We start from the raw sequence: 23,721 nt of genomic DNA on the forward strand, positions 1-23,721 counted from the left end.
AACTTCTTTTATTTTATAAAATTCATTTAAAAATTCTCATATATTATATAAAATTTCTAAAAGAAAATTTTTCGAGAGGAATTTAAATCATTTGCACTTTCTAAATGTTAAAATGTATTTCTGATTTCATAATGTTTACAGCTGACGTTAAGACAAATTGAACGACCCACTTTATTATTACCTTAAGCCCATAAATAACGTGGAACGTCAAATGTTTAAAGTGTATTAACGGTAAGCAAATAAATGAATATTGGAAAGATGAAAATTCAGGAGTGACATTTCGCGTCGGCCATAAAGAACCTGGGTTTCCCACGGAGGGTTAAGGACATTTTTGCAGAAGAATCAACGCGGAGGACGTCTACATCGTTGGCTTCTCGCGGCCGACAGTGGCCCGGTAAAATTTACGATCCTGCCGCCGCGAGCAAGCAAAAGCGGGCGTTGGGATCGCGATAATCAATCAAACGTAATAGCGATTCCCCATGAAAAATGCGACGGCGGTGGGGTGGGGGGGGGCGCGATCGAGACAGCGCGCCGGCGAATCCGCGACTCGTTAATGAATCAAATTCGATTGGCGCACGGTTGCGTGCGGCCTTTATCAATCAGTAGCGGCGGCCGACAATACGGTAGGCCACGATGTCCGAGATTCCGAGCCAGCAATTTCGCACGGAAAGCTGTCGGATTGCCGAAGTGGAGTTTTCGCGGGACAGAACGGTCGGGAGCAAATTAGGTGGTATGCAAATTAGTGGGCTCGCTTTATAGCGACGGTAGACAAGTTCGCCGGTGGCGCTCGCCATTCTCCTGCTCCCTCTCTCCCAACCGTTCTCTGAAAACTGCCGTACCGTCAACGAAGAAACTTGCTCGTCGTCGAGAGGAACAGTTTTCCGCCAGACGACGCGACGGGAACAAAGTGGCCGATCTCGTCTCCCGAACAACGATCCGCGTTGTTTCGCGAATCACTAATGCGATTTGCGCCGCGAAATAGCGGCGAAACGTGGCGAGACGTCGCGTAAAAGACGAAAGATCTCGTCCAAGACCAGGCTGCTTCGCTTCCGAGATAAAAAGCCGATCGACGAAAGACGTCGCGACGCTCTTTGAATATACCCGCGGAATAGAAATAGCCTCGCTTCGTAAATCGACGCGACGCGACGCCTCGATGCATCTACGAAGGATGGGGCTCATCTGAACGAAAGGATTCTGAACGAGGATTCTTTTGGAGGCTGCGTCGCACGACGTCGTATTTATTCTTTTGCTCGAATCGTTCGCCCGTGATTGTTATCTTTATACAGCGGATTTTTATACAAAAAACAAATCTTTGTACCTAAAATTTTGGATACTGGACTGAAAATTTTATGCATTTATAGGAAAATTAAAAGAATTTAATATAATTGTTAATCTTTAGTAAGAATCTATTTTTTACCATCTGCGATTATATGATGGAAAAACACGCCATTACTATTAAAGTCGAGGAAAATGATACCGAGGAGCAAAAGCGTCTATTACAATGTTCCCTTATTTTCTTATATCTCCGGAATTAAAATGTTAATGCGAATAAAAGGAACAAAACACTCTGTTTCATTCGAGAACGGACAATTTTATCTCCACCTCGTCTCGTTCCATCGCGCCACGAAGAAATACTAAATGAAGTTGTAAAAACGAAGGAGGGATGAGGGTTGAGTCATCAAGTTTCTGTTCGCAAACAAATTGTACAGTTCCACGGACGAAGTTCCGCGTTTTCGTCGCCCGTTGGCAAACACCATTCGTTCCACCTCGAAGTCTGCTTCCGATCTCGCGATCTCCTTTAATGAAACCTTACTCGCCCCTATTTGAATAATCCTGTTTAATTAGACTCCACTTCTCGGCCTAGTGCTCCACCTTAGCCGTCGGATTATCTTAAATTAACCGCCGATGTTCTCGCGCAGTCGATCCGCGCGGGCCCGGAAAATTTTTCTTACCCCTCGTAGGATAAAGGCAACTCTCCACTGGGCGGGACGAGTTGGAGTTCCGTCGCAAACTCGGTTTCTGAATCACGGCGAGAGGAGGAGCATTAACGACACTCCCAGCCGTTTGTCAAAGTTAAACCGTGGAACTTGAGCGATTCCCCATCGTTTGCTTTAAAAGTAAGACGAATTCCCCATTGTCCCGCGGGTACAGGAATCCGCGTCATTAAAAGCTCCCCGCTAGTTTACACTTTGCCTCTCCGAGAACAATGCAAATTGTTCTAGTCTCCACCACCCTCCCACTCCTGTTCCGTCCCGTTTAGCCTTCCCGTCTACACCACCCGATTCTCGCCACTCTTGAGAGAGCGCAATTGAACCTCCTGACAAGAGACAATGTAATTGATCCCGCGAAACGTCTCGATTATGCGCTCCACTTGACGCGCTCCCCTATCCCGAGGAGGAATTGATTGGCAGCGATTTTTGTTAACAGGAGCCAACCGATCGATCAGACGGGTCGAATTGACAGAAATCACGGGGACAATGACGGTGACCTCCAATCGATGGAAGTCCCGCCGGCAGAGCCGACAATTAACTCGATTTGACAAACTTCCTGATAGCAACTTCGATTACTCGGCACAGTCGATCGATAAACTAGTTAATTAAAATCCTGAAAATCCTGCTGTCGGTGTCGCGAACGAGCCAACAGACACGATTTTTGTCCATTCTCGTTAGCGAAATTCAACGGGAAATTGGGAAAACATTTCGCACGCGAATCTTCCGCGACAACGACAGAGAAAAGCGCAGTTTTCATGTGAAACAGTAATCTCGATGTCAAGCGTCTCCTAAATGTAACAATGGAAAATTTTGATATGACTAACTATACCAAAAAAGCTCAACATTCCTACCCTAGGTCAATATAAAGAATATCGAATGTTATTTTATGTAATTGTGATTGGTGAATTACGAATTTAGTAGGAGGTAAAAATATGTTTTTGAAGTCAAACTTCTTTAGGCGCACCGCGTACACAATTTTAGCTGGGCTGTGAATGAGTTTGATCCGTCACGCTCCGAGGTGAAACGCTATTCGGGCAAACTCGTTTTTGATATTTAGAGAGATTTCAATCGCAATTGTTTATCTCGTATTTTAGTTATCACAAGCTCATTGTTTCTTTCTCAGATTATAATAATATTGAAGAAGGTATTGATTCTTTTTTTTAATTTTAAACATTTCAGATCTCAACTGAGATCTGATTCTGCAGATATTGTTTTTGATACATATTTTGATACATACTTTGATATTTTGATACATACTTTGATATTTTGATATTTGATACATATTTATGCACACAGTATTAGTCTGATTTTTTAGTGGTTAGATTTACATAGTAATTAGATCTAGTAGAAAAAAATGTTTACTTCGAGACACTTCAGCTTGACTATTATTTATTTAATAAATCAGACCAGACGTAAGTCTGTGCCCTTTTCAGTCTATCTCGGTATCTCGATCAAGTATTAGCTTACGAAAAGACCTAGTTTGAACCTATTCGATGCCATACAAATTTTTGAATTAATTCCATCTATTTTACAGAAACGGAACAGCGTACGTCGTCGGCTGGCACGCGAAAGCTATCAGCCGTTTATCTACCGCGTCGTCGATCGTTGGTCGCGAGAGGGTAGCAGACCCTCGACGTTTTTCCGTTTTCCGTTATCGCCGGTGCGTAACAGGTAGCAGCTCGATCCTCTGGATCGAGAGGAAGGACCCGGAGGAAAGAACGCTCGGGCATAACGTTCGGGGTTGGTTCGGGCCATATTTTCTCGAAATATGTGGCGGAAGCGTGGCGCTCGACACGGTCACCGCCTAAATATAGAATATAGACACACAGCGAAAGAGAGAAGGAGAGAAAGAGATAGAACAGTGTTCGACTCACCGAGTACGAGCAGCAGCAGAACTTGTTGCGGGAGCCGAGCCACCATTGTAGGCTCCACCACTCGCACATTTATGAATTGAAATCGGCCGATCACACCGTGCACCGATTCTACTCTCACGATCACAGCCGCCGCTTGCAACAACATTCATTTAATGTTCCTCCCAGGTTTCCTCGGGTGGGCCCGTCCTCTCTCCGCTTCGCTGACGGCACACTCCGTTTAGTAGCACAGGGGGGCACAAACACCCGCGCACAGCCACAAAATCAGAATCGATCCCACACTGGTCACGCGCGTATTTTCCGCGCGCGAACACAGATCGGCCGGCGCGGTAGAGCGCCGCGGTTTCGCGATCTCCTCTTCCTCTCGTGCACACGCGAAACACGCGCGACTTCCGTCAAATCAGCTCCGGTTCCGTCTCTGTCCGCTTTTACCCGCTCCGGAATCCTATCGGACGCATGATCGGCCCCGCTGCGCCCGCTGAAATATCATTGGTCGGTTCGACGTGCGAATTGCCGGCGAACAAGCTCATGAACGCTTGATCGCGAGGATTTGCATCGCGGGGATGTTACACCTCCGGTGACGATTCCATCGGATCGCTGCCATAGTTATCCGAACCCGACCGACGTTTCCTCGATCCCCGAAGAGAGAAAGCGGGTACGAAGCAGAAAGCTATTCGTCAGGAAACTGGTGAAAGCTGATCGTCGCGTATGCTCGAAGGACTCGCGCTAGACTAGTTCATGCGCAAGCTTACGGTGGGATCTCCTAAGCGCGTCTGGACGCAGTGTTTTGCGATCCATACTCCATTCGTCGGCTAGACACAAATGCAAGCGATCACTTCTGATCAAGTTTAATGAATGGACCCAGAATCACAAGATGTTGCGTTCAGACGCGTTTAGGAGATCTTTAGCCAGCCAGGCGCTAGGTGTAAATTCTGTAAACTACTATTTTTTTGTGACCTCGCTTAAAACTTACTGCATACCGTCAATTAAACCAGGCCTGGGCAATTAGTGCTCTGAGAGTCGATGACGTAGAATCGGCTAGCCCCACTACCGCACTCCGGTACCCCCACACGGCCGGATAGGACTCACGCTGGCTAGCCGGCCGGCCAGGTACGGATAGCCGATTCTACGTAATCGATTCCTGGAGCACTAGTTGCCCAAGGCAGAATTAAACCGCAAATACAGCTCAAATTATATCGTGCTAAGTGCCCTTTTAATCAGAAAAATGCCACAAATAAGTTGGTGAAAATCTCATAAAAAAATTAATGAAAAACAAAGAAGTTTTGTAACTGGATTAGTACTGTTTCACACCAATATCCCTAACCCCGTATCAGATCACGCGGCATGTTCTTGGACATTTGCAGGATATGTTTCCGGTTTCTTAGATCGAATATTTACTGTACTTTGATTAACAGTGTTCTGAATAATATAATGACATTGAACAGACTATACTCACTTATTACTAGATTGCGGATTTTATGCATCTATAATAATAGTGAGTAGGCAAAATACGAAATGGTGAAAACATTAAAAAAGTTTTGAAATACTGTTGTATTATTTTTAACTCATTGTTAAGACAAGAAATAAATATCAACGTAGATTCTACAGCTGCTACAATTTTTATTTTCCATGAAAGTCTGCGTCACTGCAGTTCTTCTTGATATATAATATTTATCGTCCCTCAATTCTTTATTTCACTGGAACGTGACGCACTCCCACAAGTTTCTTACACTCGGAGCTTTTCGTACATGATACTGTTGTTGTTGTATTGCATGAAACTACTCCCAGTAAAAGAATCGATTGAGGAATTTCAAGATAATTTAAAGGAAGTCAGATCAGTACAAATTCAATTCCTGAATCTCTCAGACCTGATTGTGCAGCTGATCAAACATTCTTTCGAGCTTTTACGGTTTGAAAGCACGGTGGTAATTGACGAGATGCTGCTGCGAATTCCTTAATCTTGAGGATCAATAGCGTGTACGATGGTGAACCGCATAGTCGGCATGGTATTTGTACACGACCTTGGAAAGCCGTGATTGAAGCCATGTAAGTGGTTTATATGTATCGCTTACGGTGAGAAAGAAATGTGATGGCTTATTCGACGAATACGGCTTCGTTTGATTTGTAACATTGTTCAGTGGACACGTGTTTTCGTGAGGTTGTTAAACAAAATGTTAATCGGTATGCTGATTTAAATTTCACCTACTTGTTTTTATTTTTAATGCATTAATCATGTTGCGTGTTGTGAGGGGAATATTAATTATGGCTTATTCACCTGATACGGTTATTTATTCGGCTTCAATTTAGTTCGCAATAATTCGCCTGCGGATTCTATGCAAAATGCTCTGCGTCAATTGTAGGATACAGAGGCAACATCCAAAATCTTTCTTCCTGTAATAATTTTAATATGTTGATAGTGATAGAGATCAATATTCTTAGTTTCTACCAATCTTTTTACCTACACACCTACTCTGCTATAATTTTATAAACTCCGCCGTATAGTAATAATATTTTATAGATATGTGATTTAAAATGGTTGTCAAAATCATCAAGTTCTTATCGCGATGAGAGCAAAGATACATATATTACAATAATAAACTAATTGCGACAATAAATTCAGCTCTCTGTCAACGAACGCCGAAAAGTCTCCGTATTTTTTCGATCTCTTTCAAATAACTTAAAAGAACAATTTCGAAACACAACAGCTCATCCAGGAGAAAATTCGATCGTACCACACACAATCCGCAAGATTACTATCGCGGTATCAAACTCGCGAATCCATCACAGTCCGAAGCACCGCGTCCATGAGGAATCTCCTGAAAACTTCAGGAGTGTCTAGCACTTATGAATTGAAGTATGTTCCATCGTCTATCTTCGAGCATCGAGTGTTCTCGTCGAAAGTGTGACGAAGCACCGGAACGAGAAGCTGTTCCGCTGTTCTTTCCAGGGTTCGGCTCTTTAGCAAGACAGCGGAATCCTGGCCGTTCCTTCGGTGCAATTAGCCTCGTTAATCGATTCGACGGGTTTCGGTGCTCGTATTTTTCCCGGGGGTTGGCCAACGTAAATCTTCGAGGCCCTTTGTAATTGCAATTTCGTCGAAACGCCACGCCGCGCCGGCCGGCTGGCGGGCGAAGAGACAAAGCACTCGATATTTTATCGAGTGTCTACTTCTCCGCGCGCTCTTCTCACGATTCGCGATTACCGAGATCCGACCGGTGCGGTGGTGCGCGGTGTCGCGATAATCTCGCGGAATATTTTTCTCGTGGCTCGGCTCTAAAGGCAACATTTTATTTTTTCATTAAGGAGACACACAGCTGCGGACGGGCCCGCTGTTATTCGCGGTAATTAGCGAGCTCCGGCGCTTCTTCTTTATTTCGTCCCGGGGAAAATTGTTTGCCCTAGCTGTTAATCATCCGGCCAGCTCCCTAATAAAAACTGCTCGTTTCGCGTCCGGCCAGCGCGGGGGAAGGATATCATGAATCGCCGCTGAAATCACCGCGTATCGAAACTTTTTCGCTTGTTTTTCCTTCGCCGGCTGAATATGCATGACCGCCCCGGTGTACGATTTTTTCGGCGATTCGAAACGTCGATTTCTCGGCCGTGAATGCTATTGCAACGCGCTCCGACGATTTTTACGCGGAAGAATCGCTTGGAGAACGTTCAACACATTTCGCCGGTCGAACGCAAGGCACTCGTGTAACTTGAATTCGAGATTAAACCCTGTTCACGGGGAGGCTGCATTGAATGGGATTAAATTGATCCCCCCTTTCTCTCTCCGCGATCGTCTCGCTATCGGCATCGCTCGAATAATGGCAAAATTGATTGGATCTCGCGAAATACCGGACGAGAATTACTGATCCAAGAATCGGCAGCGCAGGAATTCGCGGCGATGATAAAGAGCACTTTTCATAAAACGTGTGTAGACATCGGGAGCTAAAAGCTTCGAAGGCCGTGCCGTTGTTAACGCGATCAGTTCGATTCGATCGGGTACGAATTCCTATCCGGGAGTGAAGCAGAAAAGCGGAGCGGCCCCATTGAAAAAAAAAAAATGAACGAAAGGAATAAAAATTTTACGATAATACGATCGCGTAATTCAGCCCTCCGACCGGTGCGCGGCACCGCGATGGCAACCCGTAACCACCCGAATTATCTTATCAAACCCGTTCCTCGAATTATGGCGATCTCTCGAGGCCGTTTGGCCGGCTGCCGAGATTTTTCGTGGATATTTTTGTCGCAGCCGTGCATCGGTCTCTGCTCTGTCCGAGCCGATCGACTAAAATGTAACGCGGAGGCTGAAACATCCTCGAGTACAATCCAGCTTAGCAAAATAAGTCTACCGTTCGGACAAGGGGGATTTCCAGCCGCCTGGACACAGACCCTCGTGTATCGATGGATCGAAGATACACGGAATACGCGTCCCGCGGCCTTGAAACCGTGCCGCGATTTTATTCGAACGCACTGGTGTTCACTGCCCGCCGGTTTCCGTTCGAGGATCGGGTTCACACGTGGCACTTCGGGCCACCGACGACGACTGATAAATCCCGCGTTCCGATCCGTTCAGGGGAGGAATGAGCCACCGCAACGACGCGTCGCACGCGGAGTCTCACCGCCGACTGACTAGCGCCGACTCTTCTTCGGCCAACCCCTCCTGCCTGCGTCGCGGGGCTTCTCGACGCGAGCACCAGAACCAGACGCGTCGGATCGGCCCGCTCTACACAGCTTCCAGCCTTGGAAGTTTAATAAGATAGTTTATGCTCGCGGGATTCTCCGCTCGACAAAGGATTCTCCGCCCGGCCTTAACTCGCGTCACACGTTGTCGACGATTTTTCATTTTACCGGCCACACACTGGAGTGTTTCGCTGGAAATGTCGGAAAAAAGGCGATTTCAAAATTTTGTGAAAATCGTGCAATTTCTGTTGCCCGACGTACTTAAAGGCTGAAGAATAAACATGATTCACATGCAAAAATAATGTTTTCCAGCTTTTCAGTGGATGCACTGCATTATCACGATTTTTCAAGGGTTTCCGATAATTTGAGGAATAATGTTTCCAACAAAAGTTTAACAGTATTTAAATATCTATAATTTTGCATTTTTAAATGTTAAAATGCATTTTTGATTTCATAACGTTGTAGCTGACGTTAAAACGAATTCAATGACCTGCTATATTACGACCAGGCCATAATATAGCCCATAAATAACGCTAAAATAGTTCTTCTGGACTAAAATTGAATTTTTCAAGTATACTGGGTGGCCAGTAACTGACGGTACAACCGAAAACGGGGTGATTCCACGTAAAAACAATAAGTGAAAAATCTCTCCACACAGTGCTTTAAAATTGTCAAAATAAATTTCATTTGCAAATATAAATAATATAAATGTTTACAACTAAAAATTGATAATTTCTTAGAAGAAGGAGATTTGTTTCTTCAGTTTTTCCCGGAAAAGAAGTATGTTTCTTTTGACCCTACGTTTTTGAAACACCTGTACAATGCAGCATTGAGAGAAAAATTTCGCGTTGTTGGTTTGTTTTCGACTGCACAGGATTGTTGGCTGAATAGTTTGTTTGCGATGTAAGCATCGTTACGGCAGTTGTATTGCGTGTTTACGTTTTCATTACACGAATTTACAGAATAAGGGTTTGACGTTGCTGTTTATAAATAGCGAGAATGCTGGCGGAACAGTGTTTGATGGTGTGCATAGGATTAAAAGAGTTATTTTGATGAATTATTCCTGTCTTAGCGACGTTTTGAAAGACAAATGGTTTGAACGATAAAATAGCTAAAGTAGTCGGGGCTCGATAAGCTGTAGGATTAAGGATCATTCTTTATGAATTATACCGACTTGTTCCGCAGAATACAGGTTAGATTGTGGCAGCGGAAGTTTTAGATTCAAATTGATGAATGTGCTCTGAAAAACAAAAATGGATGTTCTTATTCTAATACAGTGCCTCCAATATTCACGTAGGGTTTCTACAATAACAATTATGCGTAAATGCAACTCTTGTTCATTCATCTCCATTATTTTTACTTTTAATACTAATATTTTAGGAAGAGATAGATATTTTTTATTTCATTCCAACATTTTCTTGTTCTGAAGTGTAACGTGTTTTACTGCTATTTACAGATACACTACAAAATTGTTCAAATAACAGTATTGCATATATAGACAAACGCTTTTTGCAACCAATAGAAGATTTTTTGCAATCAGCACATATAATGGGTATTCCCAGGAAAAAAAGGAATTTGTACATTTATTACGGAACTGAAGTATATCCCACGAGAGAGTAACCCCGCGGAAAGACCAGTTTTCGTTCGTCTTTGCTCATCTTCGCTCTAATTAGTTCAAGAAATTGGGGAGTTGGTAGTGGAGGCTCGCTGTTCCCCTACCATCTTCTAAATTCTAAGCTGCGCGAAACGGGGTTATTCTCTCGTGGGATATGCTTTAGCTGTACCCAGCCACGCGTTGCTGTGGCTCAGTCTGGCCAAATGAAAAAGAAAGAAAAGAGAAAGCGCACGTTTCTAATATGTTTAATTTCACAATAAGCATGTTTTTACCTATCGCAGATGTGACATCTATATAATATTGTAGGTATGTATATAAAAACACGCGCGTATTCGAATGCAACGTTGTGTCAAAATTTCAAAGCAATCGGCGAAGAACTTTCCGAGATTTAAGATTTTGAACAAATGAACATTTACACTTTTATTTATACAGAAGGTATTCATGAGTCTTCATTTACACTCTGTCGAACTCAAAGTCTGGCTCAATGCTTCAAACCTACGGATTAAGTTAAATCTAAACGAGAATCCATGCATATTCAGTTTGCAGCATTGGAATGAAGAGGTATTCGAAACATTTAACAAGATGTGAAAAATCAATAGAAAATTGACAATAATAATGGGTATGCTTGGATTTTCATTCTTTCGTTGCACTGTTAATCAACCAAACCACGTAAGAGATTAATTGATAACGGCCATAGATGCTAAATCTGCATAAAAGTGTTCATTTAAGATGGAACGAGCCTCTGAGAACCTCGTTCTCTTTCCAGTTTTACAAGATGCCTTCAAGTGCACTGCTGCAGCGCTTTTCGAGTGAGAGCAATTCAACGAAATCTCTTCAGAAATATTTAATATCAATACAACTGAATACACGGGCGACGGATGGTCGGGGACGGACTTGTCGAGAAAGCAGGGGACAAATATGTCTTGACACAAGCGCGAAAATACGGAACCAATATCTCAGGTCGTGTAACATTTCAAAGGTATCGACTAATTTGTGTAGTTTCACTGAACTGGTCCTCTGTGTATCTCTTTACTACTTGATGACGCCCTCTGGGAAAGTTGACAGTATTCTCTCTGAATTCCGTTGCCGCACCGTCAACATTGACACTGAGAATTTCACGATGGGTAGAGAAACGTGGGCAAACTGACAACAAGTAGGTTCCGTCATTGGGTAATGAGAATTTTATTGTGATTGCGGAGGGAACGCAATGCTCCTGCTACCAAACTTGTTACGTCGATCCAAGATTTTCCCCTCTCTCCCAGAGATTATCCCCCGCCACCTGCTAGACCAACACTTTCTGATTTCTTGTCCTACTTTTTGGGCACTTTTGGGCAACTTTCGGCTCGCGGTTCACGGACAACTCCTTCCCCTTCTTTTTTTTCTCTTATAGTTTAAGGACTGTTAGGGAAAAAATGCATTTACGCACTCGCATCCCCTTTAAAGATGGCGGTCGAGGGGAAAGTGTGGGGCTCGACACGGTACTCTCAAACTGTACCGGGCCCATACCCACTAAAGAAACCTAACAGTCCAGGACTCAGGACTAGGACTTTAACCACCTTCAACAGGACCAAAGAATGATGGGCACTGCGACCCGCTATTCGCATTACTCCGGTGCTCATATCTCTTTGGATCTCTACCACTCCTGTTCTTGTATCCTAACTGGACGACTCCTCTCCATAATCCTGGGTCCTCCCCAGGGGGGGTAAGCTGCCGTGTTAAAAATCTGACCAGTATTTTAGCGCCGCCTATGAACAAGGGGCGAACTAATGACAGTATATATAGATAAAAAGCGGTAGACGGTTGGAAAAAAACTGTTTACCCCAACAGGATTCGAACCTCGGTCTACCGCTTGGCAGTCCAACTCTTTAGCCGATTGGCCCACCGACGATCTTATAAAACCATCGAAAATTTTGGTATATGTATCGCAAAGAATGACTCCACGTATAGCTTCTGGGCGATAGGCATACGCACGCAAAAACTGCAGCGACACCAACGCCGCCTATGAACCGGGGGGGCAACATAGTGGTTGAAATATTTCCATTACAGCTTGCACCCCCTGGTCCTCCCCCACCAAACTCCTTTGGAGTGTAGAAAGAGATATAGGGTGGTTCACCACATATTACCACCTCGATTTTCGTCTTTATTATTACTCGTAGCGAAGAATGTTTATATAACGTTGAATGATTTCGAGAGATGCATACTTTGGTGTTGAGTTTTTTTGTGCATGGACGCGGAGAAGAGATATGAAGGTCATCAGTATTTTTTTTAAATGGCCTATAGATTCGGTTTAATTCTTCTATGAGAGTAGTCCATAGACATTGTAGGTTATTATTGCAACTTTTAAGTTATTTCAATTTATAAAATAATAAATACCAGCCTCACAGTAACCAGTGCCATGTAAATACGTCATTGTCCTTCTGAAAATGCGTCATTATACTTCCGGAGCAGCGATATAAACATTCTTCGCTAGGAATAATAATAATGACGAAAATTGAGGTGGTAATATCTGGTGAACCACCGTGTATATTACACGGCATACAGTAAAGTCGCGATTTGTTTCCCATCGCCAGTTCCGAGTAGGGAGATAGATCGTGTAGGGACACTATTTTTTTATGACTCCGTCGACGGCGCCGGAAGTACAAAGGATGCCGAACGTAGAAAAGGACAGCATGTAAACACGGGTGGCGCTGTCCTTCTTTGAGCACGGACCTTTCATCGTCAATTAAACCACTAAATACAATTGAAATTATATCGTGTTTAGTGTCATTTTAATCAGAAAAATGCTACAAATAAGTTGGCGAAAGTCCCATAAAAAAATAATGAAAAATAAGAAAGTTTTGTAATTGAATTCGTGGTTCACACCGATATACTCGCTCGTGATCAGATTTGGCGGCATGTTTACACTGCTCGGCGACCTAGGCAGCTCGTTCTGGGTTCTTTGGATTGAGTGGGACCTTTCGTCCAAATCGGAGACAGAATCAAAGAACTTTCGATAGAAATGAGGTACAGCGATGAAAGTTTTTTTAAATTAAAGCTGAAACATTGCAGAATATGGGAAAAATAGGGAGATTATGGTACGAACGTTTTTTAACGTTGAGAAAATTCGTTAAACTTGCACAATTTCGAGAATATTGTGGTTTTCCCAATACCACACGCGGAAAATTTTTTTTTGAACATGCTGTACTTCATTTCCCGTAGATTTTTTCACGCTGATTTCAAATCTGGTCTCAAAATTTTTCTAGGACCTCAGGATATTGCAAAATCGATTTCTTGAAATTCTACATGTTTAACGAATTTTCTCATGGTTAAAAAACGTTCGTACCATAATCTCCCTATTTTTCCCATATTCTGCAAAGTTGCAGCTTTAATTTAAAAAAATTTCATCGCTCTACCTCATTTCTATCGAAAGTTCTTTGATTTTGTCTCCGATTTGGACGAAAGGTCCCACTGTGCGTCGTTGCCCCTCAGTGGAATGGGCAGGCAAGGGAGAGTGATTGTGGAGACTCACAGGGATAGAAATCGCGACTTTACTGTATTTACACTTTACTTCTTGGCTCCTCGCGGGGTACGCCCGCGGTGGAGGGGATATTCGTTTTTCTTAGATCGTACAGTTCCAGTTTTGGAGTGATCCAACTCTTTCCCATGATTTTCAACTAATGGAAGCATCGAAGCGTATTGGAAAGTAAAGTACTGTGTATCGGCAGCTGATATCATTTTGGACACCAATGTATTTTGCGGGCCCTGTACCGGCGGTCGTATTTCACGATACGTTGACGATGTTGTGACGCCACACCCGATAATTAATTAGCGATACGCACGCGAAGACGCAGATGCGGCCCGCGAGCCGTCTGTATCCGCGTTTGCGGCGAGCCGCCGCGCCGCACCACGTTGCGGTGATCATCCGCGCGGACATCAGCGGTTTTTCGTCGTGACAAACCTTGTCCGGTTCAACGATGGTTAACGGCACATGGGAATTCATTCTGGGCCACGTCGCGTTCCAGTTTTGTAGCACTTACCGCTGGACTTGCGACGTTAACGTTGCATGGGTGTTGCCGCATTACGATCCGCGTTAATCTGACTGGATAAAATTCATGGGAAGCAATCTTATGAATCTATGCATATGTTCTCTTGAGAATTAAACGGTGAGGATACCTGTTTTTGATAACTACACATGTTTTGGGATAACGGAAGTTTTCGATCACCAATCAAGTGGCGCACTAAAAGAGACGTGCGAAACATGCACTGTTCCGTCGTACCGGAATAGAATTCGTAGGTTTCCTTCGGACAGGATTTATGATGCGAACGTGCCTAAATATCCTCCTCAAGGATTAAACAACTAGGGTCATTCGGTGACCAGTCAAGGCATCTGTTTAACGTTCAGTTTTTTCTACACCCTCGAAATTACACGGTGTCATAAATTTTGTCCCTCCGAAGGACCGTCCGCGACCGTTACGCAGGGTCTCGAATTACCTGGAACCGTCGTGTCGTCGACCGAGTAAGATCTCGCCCCACTCCTCCTTCCTAGGGCCTCATTCTGAACTACGGGAAGGAGGTCCTAGGAGTCAAAGTGTGTACTGATTGGGAAATGCAACTTTCTGCAGGAACCAATCAGTGCATCTTATTTCATATTCGAGAATCCAACGAGCATCGCGCCAGGACTGGAAGACGAAATCGCTCAGTTGAGTTTTACGCTCTAACGCCGTGACATTCTCCAGTCCTCGGGTAGACAAGTACAACGCACGAGCCGTTGTCTTGTCAATCGTTTATAACATGTGCAAAGTTAGCATCACGGTAGTTCGTCGTCCAGTGATCAGGACATCCGACAAACCGGGATCGCGTCGGTCGAAATCCCTCGCGAACCGGATCAAATCAATCGAGATCCCTCGCGTGCGTTCAATTACAAACGCGAATCCTCATATTATCATCTGCGCGCGTATAAGGCAGGGCCTGCTAGATCAGCCTTACTGACGAGTCCACTAGCAGGTCCGGGACGAAACGCTTCCATTAACGTATTCATGCGATATCAAGTCAAGCGAATCAATTATTGTCTTTTGCGATCATTCTATCATTTGAACTAGCTGCCCAAGATTAACTTGGCGGGCAGTGATCCGGAACAGTCGCGAACCCACAGTTCCGCGGCTAAACATGCACAGTGGTCACTAAGATTTTAGCGAATGTTTTCTTTTTCAGTCCTAAAATTTCATTGGGCACTATTACTAAACTTTATTGATTTAACCCTTTTTTTTAGGTTATACTTACGATCGACTGGCTCATAGTGGAGACATGACTGATAGCGGGGACATTTACCTTACCGTTACGTGGTTCATTGAAAACACAAAAGCTGCTCGGTCGGTCCTTGATGACCGGATTTCGCGACGTCGCGACTATAGTCTCGAAGGATCGACTTATACGTGATCGTTCGTGCGCGAATTCTTTCGACGCCGGAGGACAATGGCGGGGCGGCAGCAGGGCAATTTTGCGAAGCGTCGTCGGCCGCGACGAGTGTTAAAAGTCTGGCTCGGAACACAGGGAGAATAGGGAACGCTTAAAACCGGGGACAGTTTTCAACGCTTCGATATTACCATAGATATTACCCCGTTGCTGCGAACGACGTTACCTTTTGCCGTCAGATTCGCTCGCGTCCTTGCGATGAGGTAGAGGCACAGCTAGATGCTGACGGGGAGCAGATTTATGAAAGGATTAAATTAAACCGGCCACGATACCGTCGCGTCGGACAGTGGAAATCACCTCCGGGAAGGCCTACCCGGAGAAATTCGAAGCCAAATAAACTGCGACTGCGACAACTAGGACTTCGTGTTAACTAGGCTGTCATCGACTCGCACAGGCTTCAGCGTTTTTTGTTGTTGCAGTTTCCTGTGGAATTCGCTTGTGAATATCATGACAGAATTTTAACAAGTTGGACACCGTGTGTGTTATACAGGGTGTGAATACCACAGCCCTTTGGACCGATAGATATTTATATTGGAACGTAGCATCGATACGTTCTGTTATGTTCTCTCTTTTGTTTATTTAATAAAGAATTATTTTCCTGATTGCAAAACAGCTTCTTTCGAATTACAGTTATAGTACATTTCTAATGAGTAGACAGCGGATGTTTATGCAAATGCATATTTTTGTAGAAAGTAGGTAAAGTTATGGGACCTGGACAGAAATTTACGTTGTCGGTAGAGGATTTTGAAAATATAGTAATATTTTGAACATTTTGCATATTGCATAGTTTGACATATTTTGCATTTAATTGTACATACATACATGTGTAAGTGTGTATATAATTTTAAAGAACCGTTATGTAATATGAATCCTATATCATATGATTCTCGCACGATACAGTAGTAATTGGTCTTGGCCTTAAGAATTTATTTCCAGGTTATTGAGTTATTCGATGACAAAAATATGTAGCGTTAGATTAACCCAAGAAGTGATGAAAAGGAAACATTATTTGATGACTTAAACTATATTGCAATTAATTTCTGGAGATTGCCAGTTATCATAGCATAATTAGAAACAAAAAGACTCCTATTGCAGAAATCTGGTGCTTGTGCAGAAATAATTCGAAATAAATGGAAGAAGATTTAAAAAAAAAATCCAGGAATTGATCCTTTGTTAAAACTTAACAAAACTCGATATGCATCCACTACTGAAGGACCAGACGAAATTGATGCAAGATATTGGAAAAAATACACATATTCACCAATTACGTCCTGTGATGTTGAAAGGACATTCTCAAGGTAAAAATTAATCTTCAGCGAGAAAAGACATCAACTTACTGTTGACAATATGGAAAAAATCATAGTTACACATTGTAATGCAAATTACAGCGAACAATAAATTAAAATATGTATACATTGTATAATTGGTTTCACTATTTTGTGTATATTTTGCATATATTTTTGCATATTAATTTTGTATAAAGATCCGCTGTATGTATCCGTAGTAATGAGTCATGACTGAATCCTTATATACGATCCGTATATACTTAAAATACATATACGTTCTCAAGAGTTGTTTATTTTCATTATTTCCCAGTGAATATGTGAAGACTGACAGAAACAATTTGAATGCTAGGTCAATAACAACTGGAAATATCGTTCATCCGTACGCTTCAAAAATGGCACATTTTAGTTTTGTCTGTTATAAACCTCGGCGTGTCGATATTTCTATAGAGTCTGCATTTGCACCGGAGCCGTAACTTTCCTCTGTTCCTCCTTTTTCAAAGAGAAAATTCCATTCACCGCTCTCTTTCTTTATCCTACGAGATATCCGCTGCCATTCCGGTGGTATTTCGAATAACAGGCGACTGTGGATCCTGAAAAGATCTGTCAAATTCTATTTTCCACGAAAAATAATGTGTTTTCAGTTCTAAGCCCCTTCCAAACGTAACCAAAGAGTAGCTTTTCAGAGACAAAAAGCGTATAACAATTATTTATATACAAGGTGGAATAAAAAGGAGTAATTTACGATGTAGTGCATGAATTAAATTACTTTGATTTGATTGGATTTTCTGGAGATTGTGACTCATTAATCAATGCGCCAAAGACTCGAAATTAAAATATTGATTGAACTCTATACTCGATATATATTCAAAGATCAAATTTTCTTATAATATAAGGTCGTGCAATCTCATTTCTCATCGATTCTTAATGCGGAACAATACGTCTCGATTCGGTAGCCATCGCCATTATCCGTCGATTCGCAAGAAGTAGTCTTCGAAGATGGAATCCCTCGGCCAAAGGGGGATCTTCGACCTCTTGGACACGATAATGAAATTCCCAAGAAAATTAATTAATCGCGCTTAAGACATCCGTCCACTTAACAGTCAGCTGCTGTCACGATGAACGTCTCAACGCCACGAACTGTGTAATAGCATGGTAATCGAGATGAATTGATCTTTCAAGACGAGCATTATTGCTTTCGTTATGGCCTGGAATAATTGTATCTACAGTGAAACGCGCTGCGAACGAAGGGAACTCGACGATTCCTTTTCCACCAAATTGCAGTGCATATTCCGAGACGTTTGCTCTGGAAATATACGATTACCCCGGAAGGCTTTTGATCAACTTTATGTGATACAACTGAAAAATTCTCTTATCGAGAATTTAAAAATTGATGCAGGTCCACTTTGCAGGAAGTGATGTCTATATTTTAATCGATGGAAGCATTTGAAGAGAGAAGTGTCACCAAAACTATAATTTATGTACAAAATAAATTTACGTGCCGATCCAAATTAGGCTACTTTCCCCTACCCCATATTGTCGAATGTATTGAGTTGGAGAAAAAGTTTCTTCGTACCCTCCCGATAGATGGTCTTACCGTGTCATAACTCTGTTAATGTCAATCGGATCCGACATTACTCGAGTGCGTCTAAAAAGTGATAGGGTAAGGTTGCTCAAGTCGTACCAGTGCTTAAGTCGTACCACTTGAATTTTGAACGAACTACGGCGACAACAGCACATACAACGGCAACCAAATATACATCTGAGTCAACCAAGTTGCTTTACGTATTATTGTCTGCCATAAACCAGCCTCCTTATAAATCCTGTCATCAAGTAAGTTATTTCAATTTTCTTATAATTTTCTGCATATGTTTGGTAGTTAATCTTGCAAGTAAATTATTGACAAAATTATGTTCCTTATTAAATATAAATTCAGTAGAATTTACATAATCGTTTGGTCGAAACGAAATCGTATTAATTTTATTCAGTTAGGTTACGTTTACTTTTTCAATTTAGCTTGTGCCGTGTCTGAAGTCGTACCCATATGAGATTCCTAAGTCGTACTACCTCGTCAGTCGAAATAACGTCAACGCAGAATAAAGAAAACATAAAAAATTCGGCAAATAAAAGAAACGTAGTAATTAATAAAAAGGAATTTTTGTCATAAATTGTTTGCCACACATTTTTGTCATAAATGCATAAAATCCGCAGTCTAGTAATTACAAACAAGAAATTGTGATATTTGTTTATTTAGTCACATACTAAATCACAGAAGTTCTACAGTGACGGGATTATGGTTTTATCTCAAAAATGGCAAAAGGTGGTCGATCAAAACGGCACGTACTTGATTTAACAAACTTCATTTAAAATACGGAAAAAACTTGATTCATTTCTGCAATAAAATACGAAAAAACTTTGTCCCCAACCCAATACTATGGAGTCTTCTCATGTAAGTTTCCCAACTTTGAGAGCTACTTTCATCCTTTGATGTGAACGATGCGTGCAATAAATGTGTATCAAATATCTATGCAAGAACGACTTTCTGCTTTCGCTGAAACTAGCGGATGCTACTTCAGGGTGTCTGTGTGACATCTGTGCTCGTGCTTCAGCAGATAAGCAGTGCGTAAGAGCTCGAAGTTTCCCGAATTTTTGAGTATGATTTCGTGTTGGCTCGGGTCTTAAAACATTCTCGGTTCGCAAGAAGAATAAAAGCGGCGGTTGGATGGTGAAAAATCGATAGCGAGGATTCAGGGGGATGATCAGGTGGCGTCCATTTACGCGACGACAGAGGTCTCTGTCTTTCCAGCGTTTCAGGGGGAGCATCTTCAGATTAGGGACGGCCGGATGGAAGCGTGAGGAGAAAAAGAAAGGGCGAAATCAAGGTTAACCTGCAAGTCGTGTTCCTACCAGGCCACTTACCGGCGTTTCTTTCCCAAGGCCTGTTCATCCACGGACCGCACATTTATCACTTTCCTGCCCGTTATTTCCTCTCGATAGCTTTTACACCCCGTCCATGGTCCTCGTCCGGTCGATTCCCTGAAAAAAAAGAAAAGGTGTCCACGACCTGGTCGGCTTCCGTCGATTTCGCCGAAGAAAAGAGTGAAATAGCTTGTCCGCTTTGATATTCACTCCGTCTTCCCTTCGGTGATTCGGATTCCCTGGGAATCGAGTTAACCGGTTCCTCTTTTTCGTGCGATTTCACGGTACACCTCGGCGGTTTCGATAATTCCGAATAGTTGAAACGTCGGTAACGAGATCAGCCTCCCTTCGGTGTAGAACTTTCTGAAATTTAGTGCGAAAATCATCAACTCTTCGCGGTCGGAGTCCCGACCGTGTCCAACCATGCGATGTTACTATTCGGTTAATAATTTGAGATTGTACATATATCTCACCCCGGCATGAATAGTGACGTAATAAAAACAAATACAGTATTCCCACAATAATAGATGTCATAGATATAATAGGTATTCACATGATTGTACATATTGCACCCCGGCAAGAATAGTGACATACCAGAAAAAAATGCAGTTTTCCCGCAATAATTGATATCATAGATATAGTATTATAGATATAACTATACAGCGGATCTTTATGCAGAATAAAAATTTTCTACTTGATTTGCAATCAAGTGGAGTGAAATGAAAATTTATTTTCTTTCTTAGTACGTTGAATAGGTCGGAAATGATATAATAGTATTTTTAAGTTCTTCTAGTGTTTTCACTGTTTCGAGTTACACCTACTCAGTTTTGTTATAAATGCGTAAAGGTCCGCTCTGTCTAGATATAACAGATATCTTTCACATTTCACAGAAAAATATTTTCGGAAGAAAATTCGATTAGGTTCTGTCGAATGATATTATGGATGCCTCCACCAACTCTAAAGTGGCACAGTTCTTGCCACTACAAATATGAACCAGCTAAAAACACAACTGACAACACTACCCTCTACCGGTTCATTTGGAGTTAGATGCATGACGTTTTTATAGCACATAGAGGCCAACTAAACGCATTCATCCAACTCATTTCATGAGTTATGTCACTGTTCTTGATGGGGCGCGATATGTAGCAAATAGGATTTTATTTCACACTATGAATTTAAAACACTGTGAATTTAATAATATATGATGCCATTTAAAAATCATCGATGGCCTTCAAAAGACCTTGAAGACGACAACAGTCAGAACATTCTTTTTGTATCACCATATTTACCTCCTTCGTCAGTACAATATTACTCTCTAACATTTTCTTCATTCAAGCCTAACGGAGATATTTGGGTAGCCTGTTTCTCGTAAATCACCCGGTGTAATCCTGTTGTCGTCAACAAGTCGACACTCGTCCCGAAAGCGTTAAAAGCAGTTTCTCTTTTCCGTGCGATTTCACGGTGGACCGCGACGCGGCGTTTCGAGCAATTCCACGGGCGATAACGAGATAACCCCCGATTCGTTGTAATTTCTAGAGCGTACGGGGGGGTTGCAGCTCGACGACGCGACGCGATGGGGAAGAAAAGGAAAGCAAGCCGGGTTTAATCGCGCGGACGCTCGTCGAACCGCGTTGAAACAATTTAATCCTAGGACCGTTTAACATTCCACGGCGAGTGTTGGGACGAGAACTGGTTCGGCGAAATAATGCTGATCCACGGGGGCCGGTCGCAGCGATGATGGGACTAGTTTTTGAAAAGCCACCGGATCCTCGAAGCTCATCTAATCGCCCGTTTTATATTCGTTCATCGAACGCGAACACGCCCGCATATTTCTATCATTCCTTACCCGATCGTCGTCCTTTTATTTCCTCCTATTCAACCGTGCTCCCCTTTCTCATCTCCGCGACGCGACGCGCTCGTAGCGCGGCATAAACGACGCATCCATTATCCGCCTTTAGTCAGCCTGAAAATGAACCGGAAGATTAACTTCGTTGTTTGCGCACCGTCACGCTTAAGGAAGATTTCTTACGGGAATTTGACTGGAACTAACGCAGGATCTTCCCGGATTACTTTCTCGCGTATCGAGGACTTCGATTCTTCTTTACGAGTACGAGAATTGAAAAGTCTCTCGCGGTTTCGAGTCACATCATTCGTTGTTGTTCTCATGTCGTTGCAATCGTGGGTAGAATGATTTAGTTTCTGAAATAGTTCCAAGGTCGCCAGTGACCGGATCCATGTATAAATAGACAGCGCATCTTTAAGCAAAATAAAGATGTTCTGCATCAATTTTAAAAAACAAGAGCTATGGAAAAAGTTATGTTCTTCTTAAATAATTTTTCTGGGTTGAAAATAATGCATTGGTGATTCTAAATTCTCCTAATCTCCACGCTTTTCTAAATTGGACTTACCCATTTCTGTTATAAATGCATCACGTCCGCAGTCTAGTCATAAAATTAATATGAATTTTCTTTGTCAAGATCAGATTTTCAAGAGGACGGTTCATTTTTTACCCGTGTTTCCTTCGAGAAGTTCGTTCTTCCCGACGGGTAGAACACGATACAATAAAAAAAAGTTGTACCTCGGAAAAGTCGGTTAAGATCAATTTTGCACCGAACTTTTTAAACAGATCTCCGTCGATCCTAAGGTGTAGAATGACGCAGTAGCGGTTTTTACACATAATTTCCACATAACGTAATTTTACACATAATTTTTTCATAATCGTGACCACTTTAACGTGATTCTGCACCTCTGGATGATCTAGTGGAGATCTGTTACAAAAGTGCATCGCAAAATTGACCTTAACATCGAATTCATTTCATCGTATAGTACACATCGCGACGAACAAAAGTCTCAAAGGAACGATGTGTCTCATGTAAACCGTTCTCTTAGAAAACGACTTTAAAGTTTCGTAAACTATTTTATATCATACAAGCTGTACCCGGCCACGCGTTGCTGTGGCTCTGGTTAAATGGAAAACAAAGAAAAGAGAAAGCGCAATTTTTACCATATTTTACCGTTTTGACCATATTTCTGCTTCCAACTTCTGTAAAACTGTTGGACTTATTTTGTAGACTTTCGCACGCTAAGTAAGCCTGTTTGCCCAAAACTTATTTCCGGCAAACGGTTCAAAAGTTACGGCCGAAAATACCTTAAAGCTAAACTATCAACATTTTCAAGTTTATATCGTTTTTTGCATGACCCCTTAGATCGCGTCGGAGAAAAAAGTGTCACATATGAAAGTTGTAGAGAATTAAATTTCCAATTCGTCAAGGTGATCTCAGATTTTTCCGAAAACCTACCGTTGAAAAGCTACAGTTGTTTAAAAAGTCGGTGAACCAAAATGTTTAAGAAAAACAAACACTTTTTGTGTTATAACTCCTAAAGTATGCAACCTACAGAATCGGATCATTGGCCATTTGAAAGAACTCGGCCAGATGAATCCAATGAGTAACCTTAAATTGAATATTGGTGCTATACCAGTCAAAAGTTATAAGCAGAAACGTGCCCAAAAGAGGGCGAAAAAGTCGTCTCTGGACACTGATGACGTCACAACTTTTGAACGAATGGACTTTTCCGAATGCGGATTGTCCTAAAACCTTCCCAAAGAAACGCTGCGTCTAATGGCTCAAACCCCAGCTTTCTACGTTCAGCCGTTTCGGAGATCTTAAATTATGAACAAACAAACATTTACATTTTTATTTATATAGATGTCTACAGGGTGTCCCCAGATGGTATAAACTTGAAGGGGATGATTCTGCATGAGAAAATATACAACAAATTTGTTTCATTTGTCTCCTCTTTCCCGAGAAGGTTGAGTTTGAAAAATCGGTGAACAGGAGTCGTCTGACGCGTCTGTGCATGACCGACTCATTCTACTTCTTAAGAACGCAAGGCACGCGATCTTGACGGACTGTTGGTCAATT

At 42.4% G+C, this 23,721-nt stretch overlaps 1 protein-coding gene across 3 annotated transcripts in view; it reads right to left on the minus strand.

The window, feature by feature from the left end:
• Positions 1-8,480, minus strand: part of Neto (Neuropilin and tolloid-like) — a 237,917-nt gene extending 229,437 nt beyond the window's left edge. For 2 of the 3 annotated variants that reach the window (XM_076447134.1, XM_076447132.1), the window contains exons 1-2: positions 8,200-8,480; positions 3,866-4,340 (exon numbers count right to left, since the gene is read on the minus strand). In XM_076447134.1, the coding sequence (XP_076303249.1) occupies positions 3,866-4,010 (145 nt within the window). In that variant the 5' untranslated portion in view covers positions 4,011-4,340; positions 8,200-8,480. Of the gene's footprint in view, positions 1-3,865 lie in introns of all 3 variants that reach the window. The other variant, XM_076447133.1, reaches the window with a different exon arrangement.
• Between the last annotated feature and the right edge of the window lie 15,241 nt (positions 8,481-23,721).

Source organism: Lasioglossum baleicum, chromosome 2, assembly GCF_051020765.1.
Source record: "Lasioglossum baleicum chromosome 2, iyLasBale1, whole genome shotgun sequence".
Classification (NCBI taxonomy): Eukaryota; Metazoa; Arthropoda; class Insecta; order Hymenoptera; family Halictidae; genus Lasioglossum; species Lasioglossum baleicum.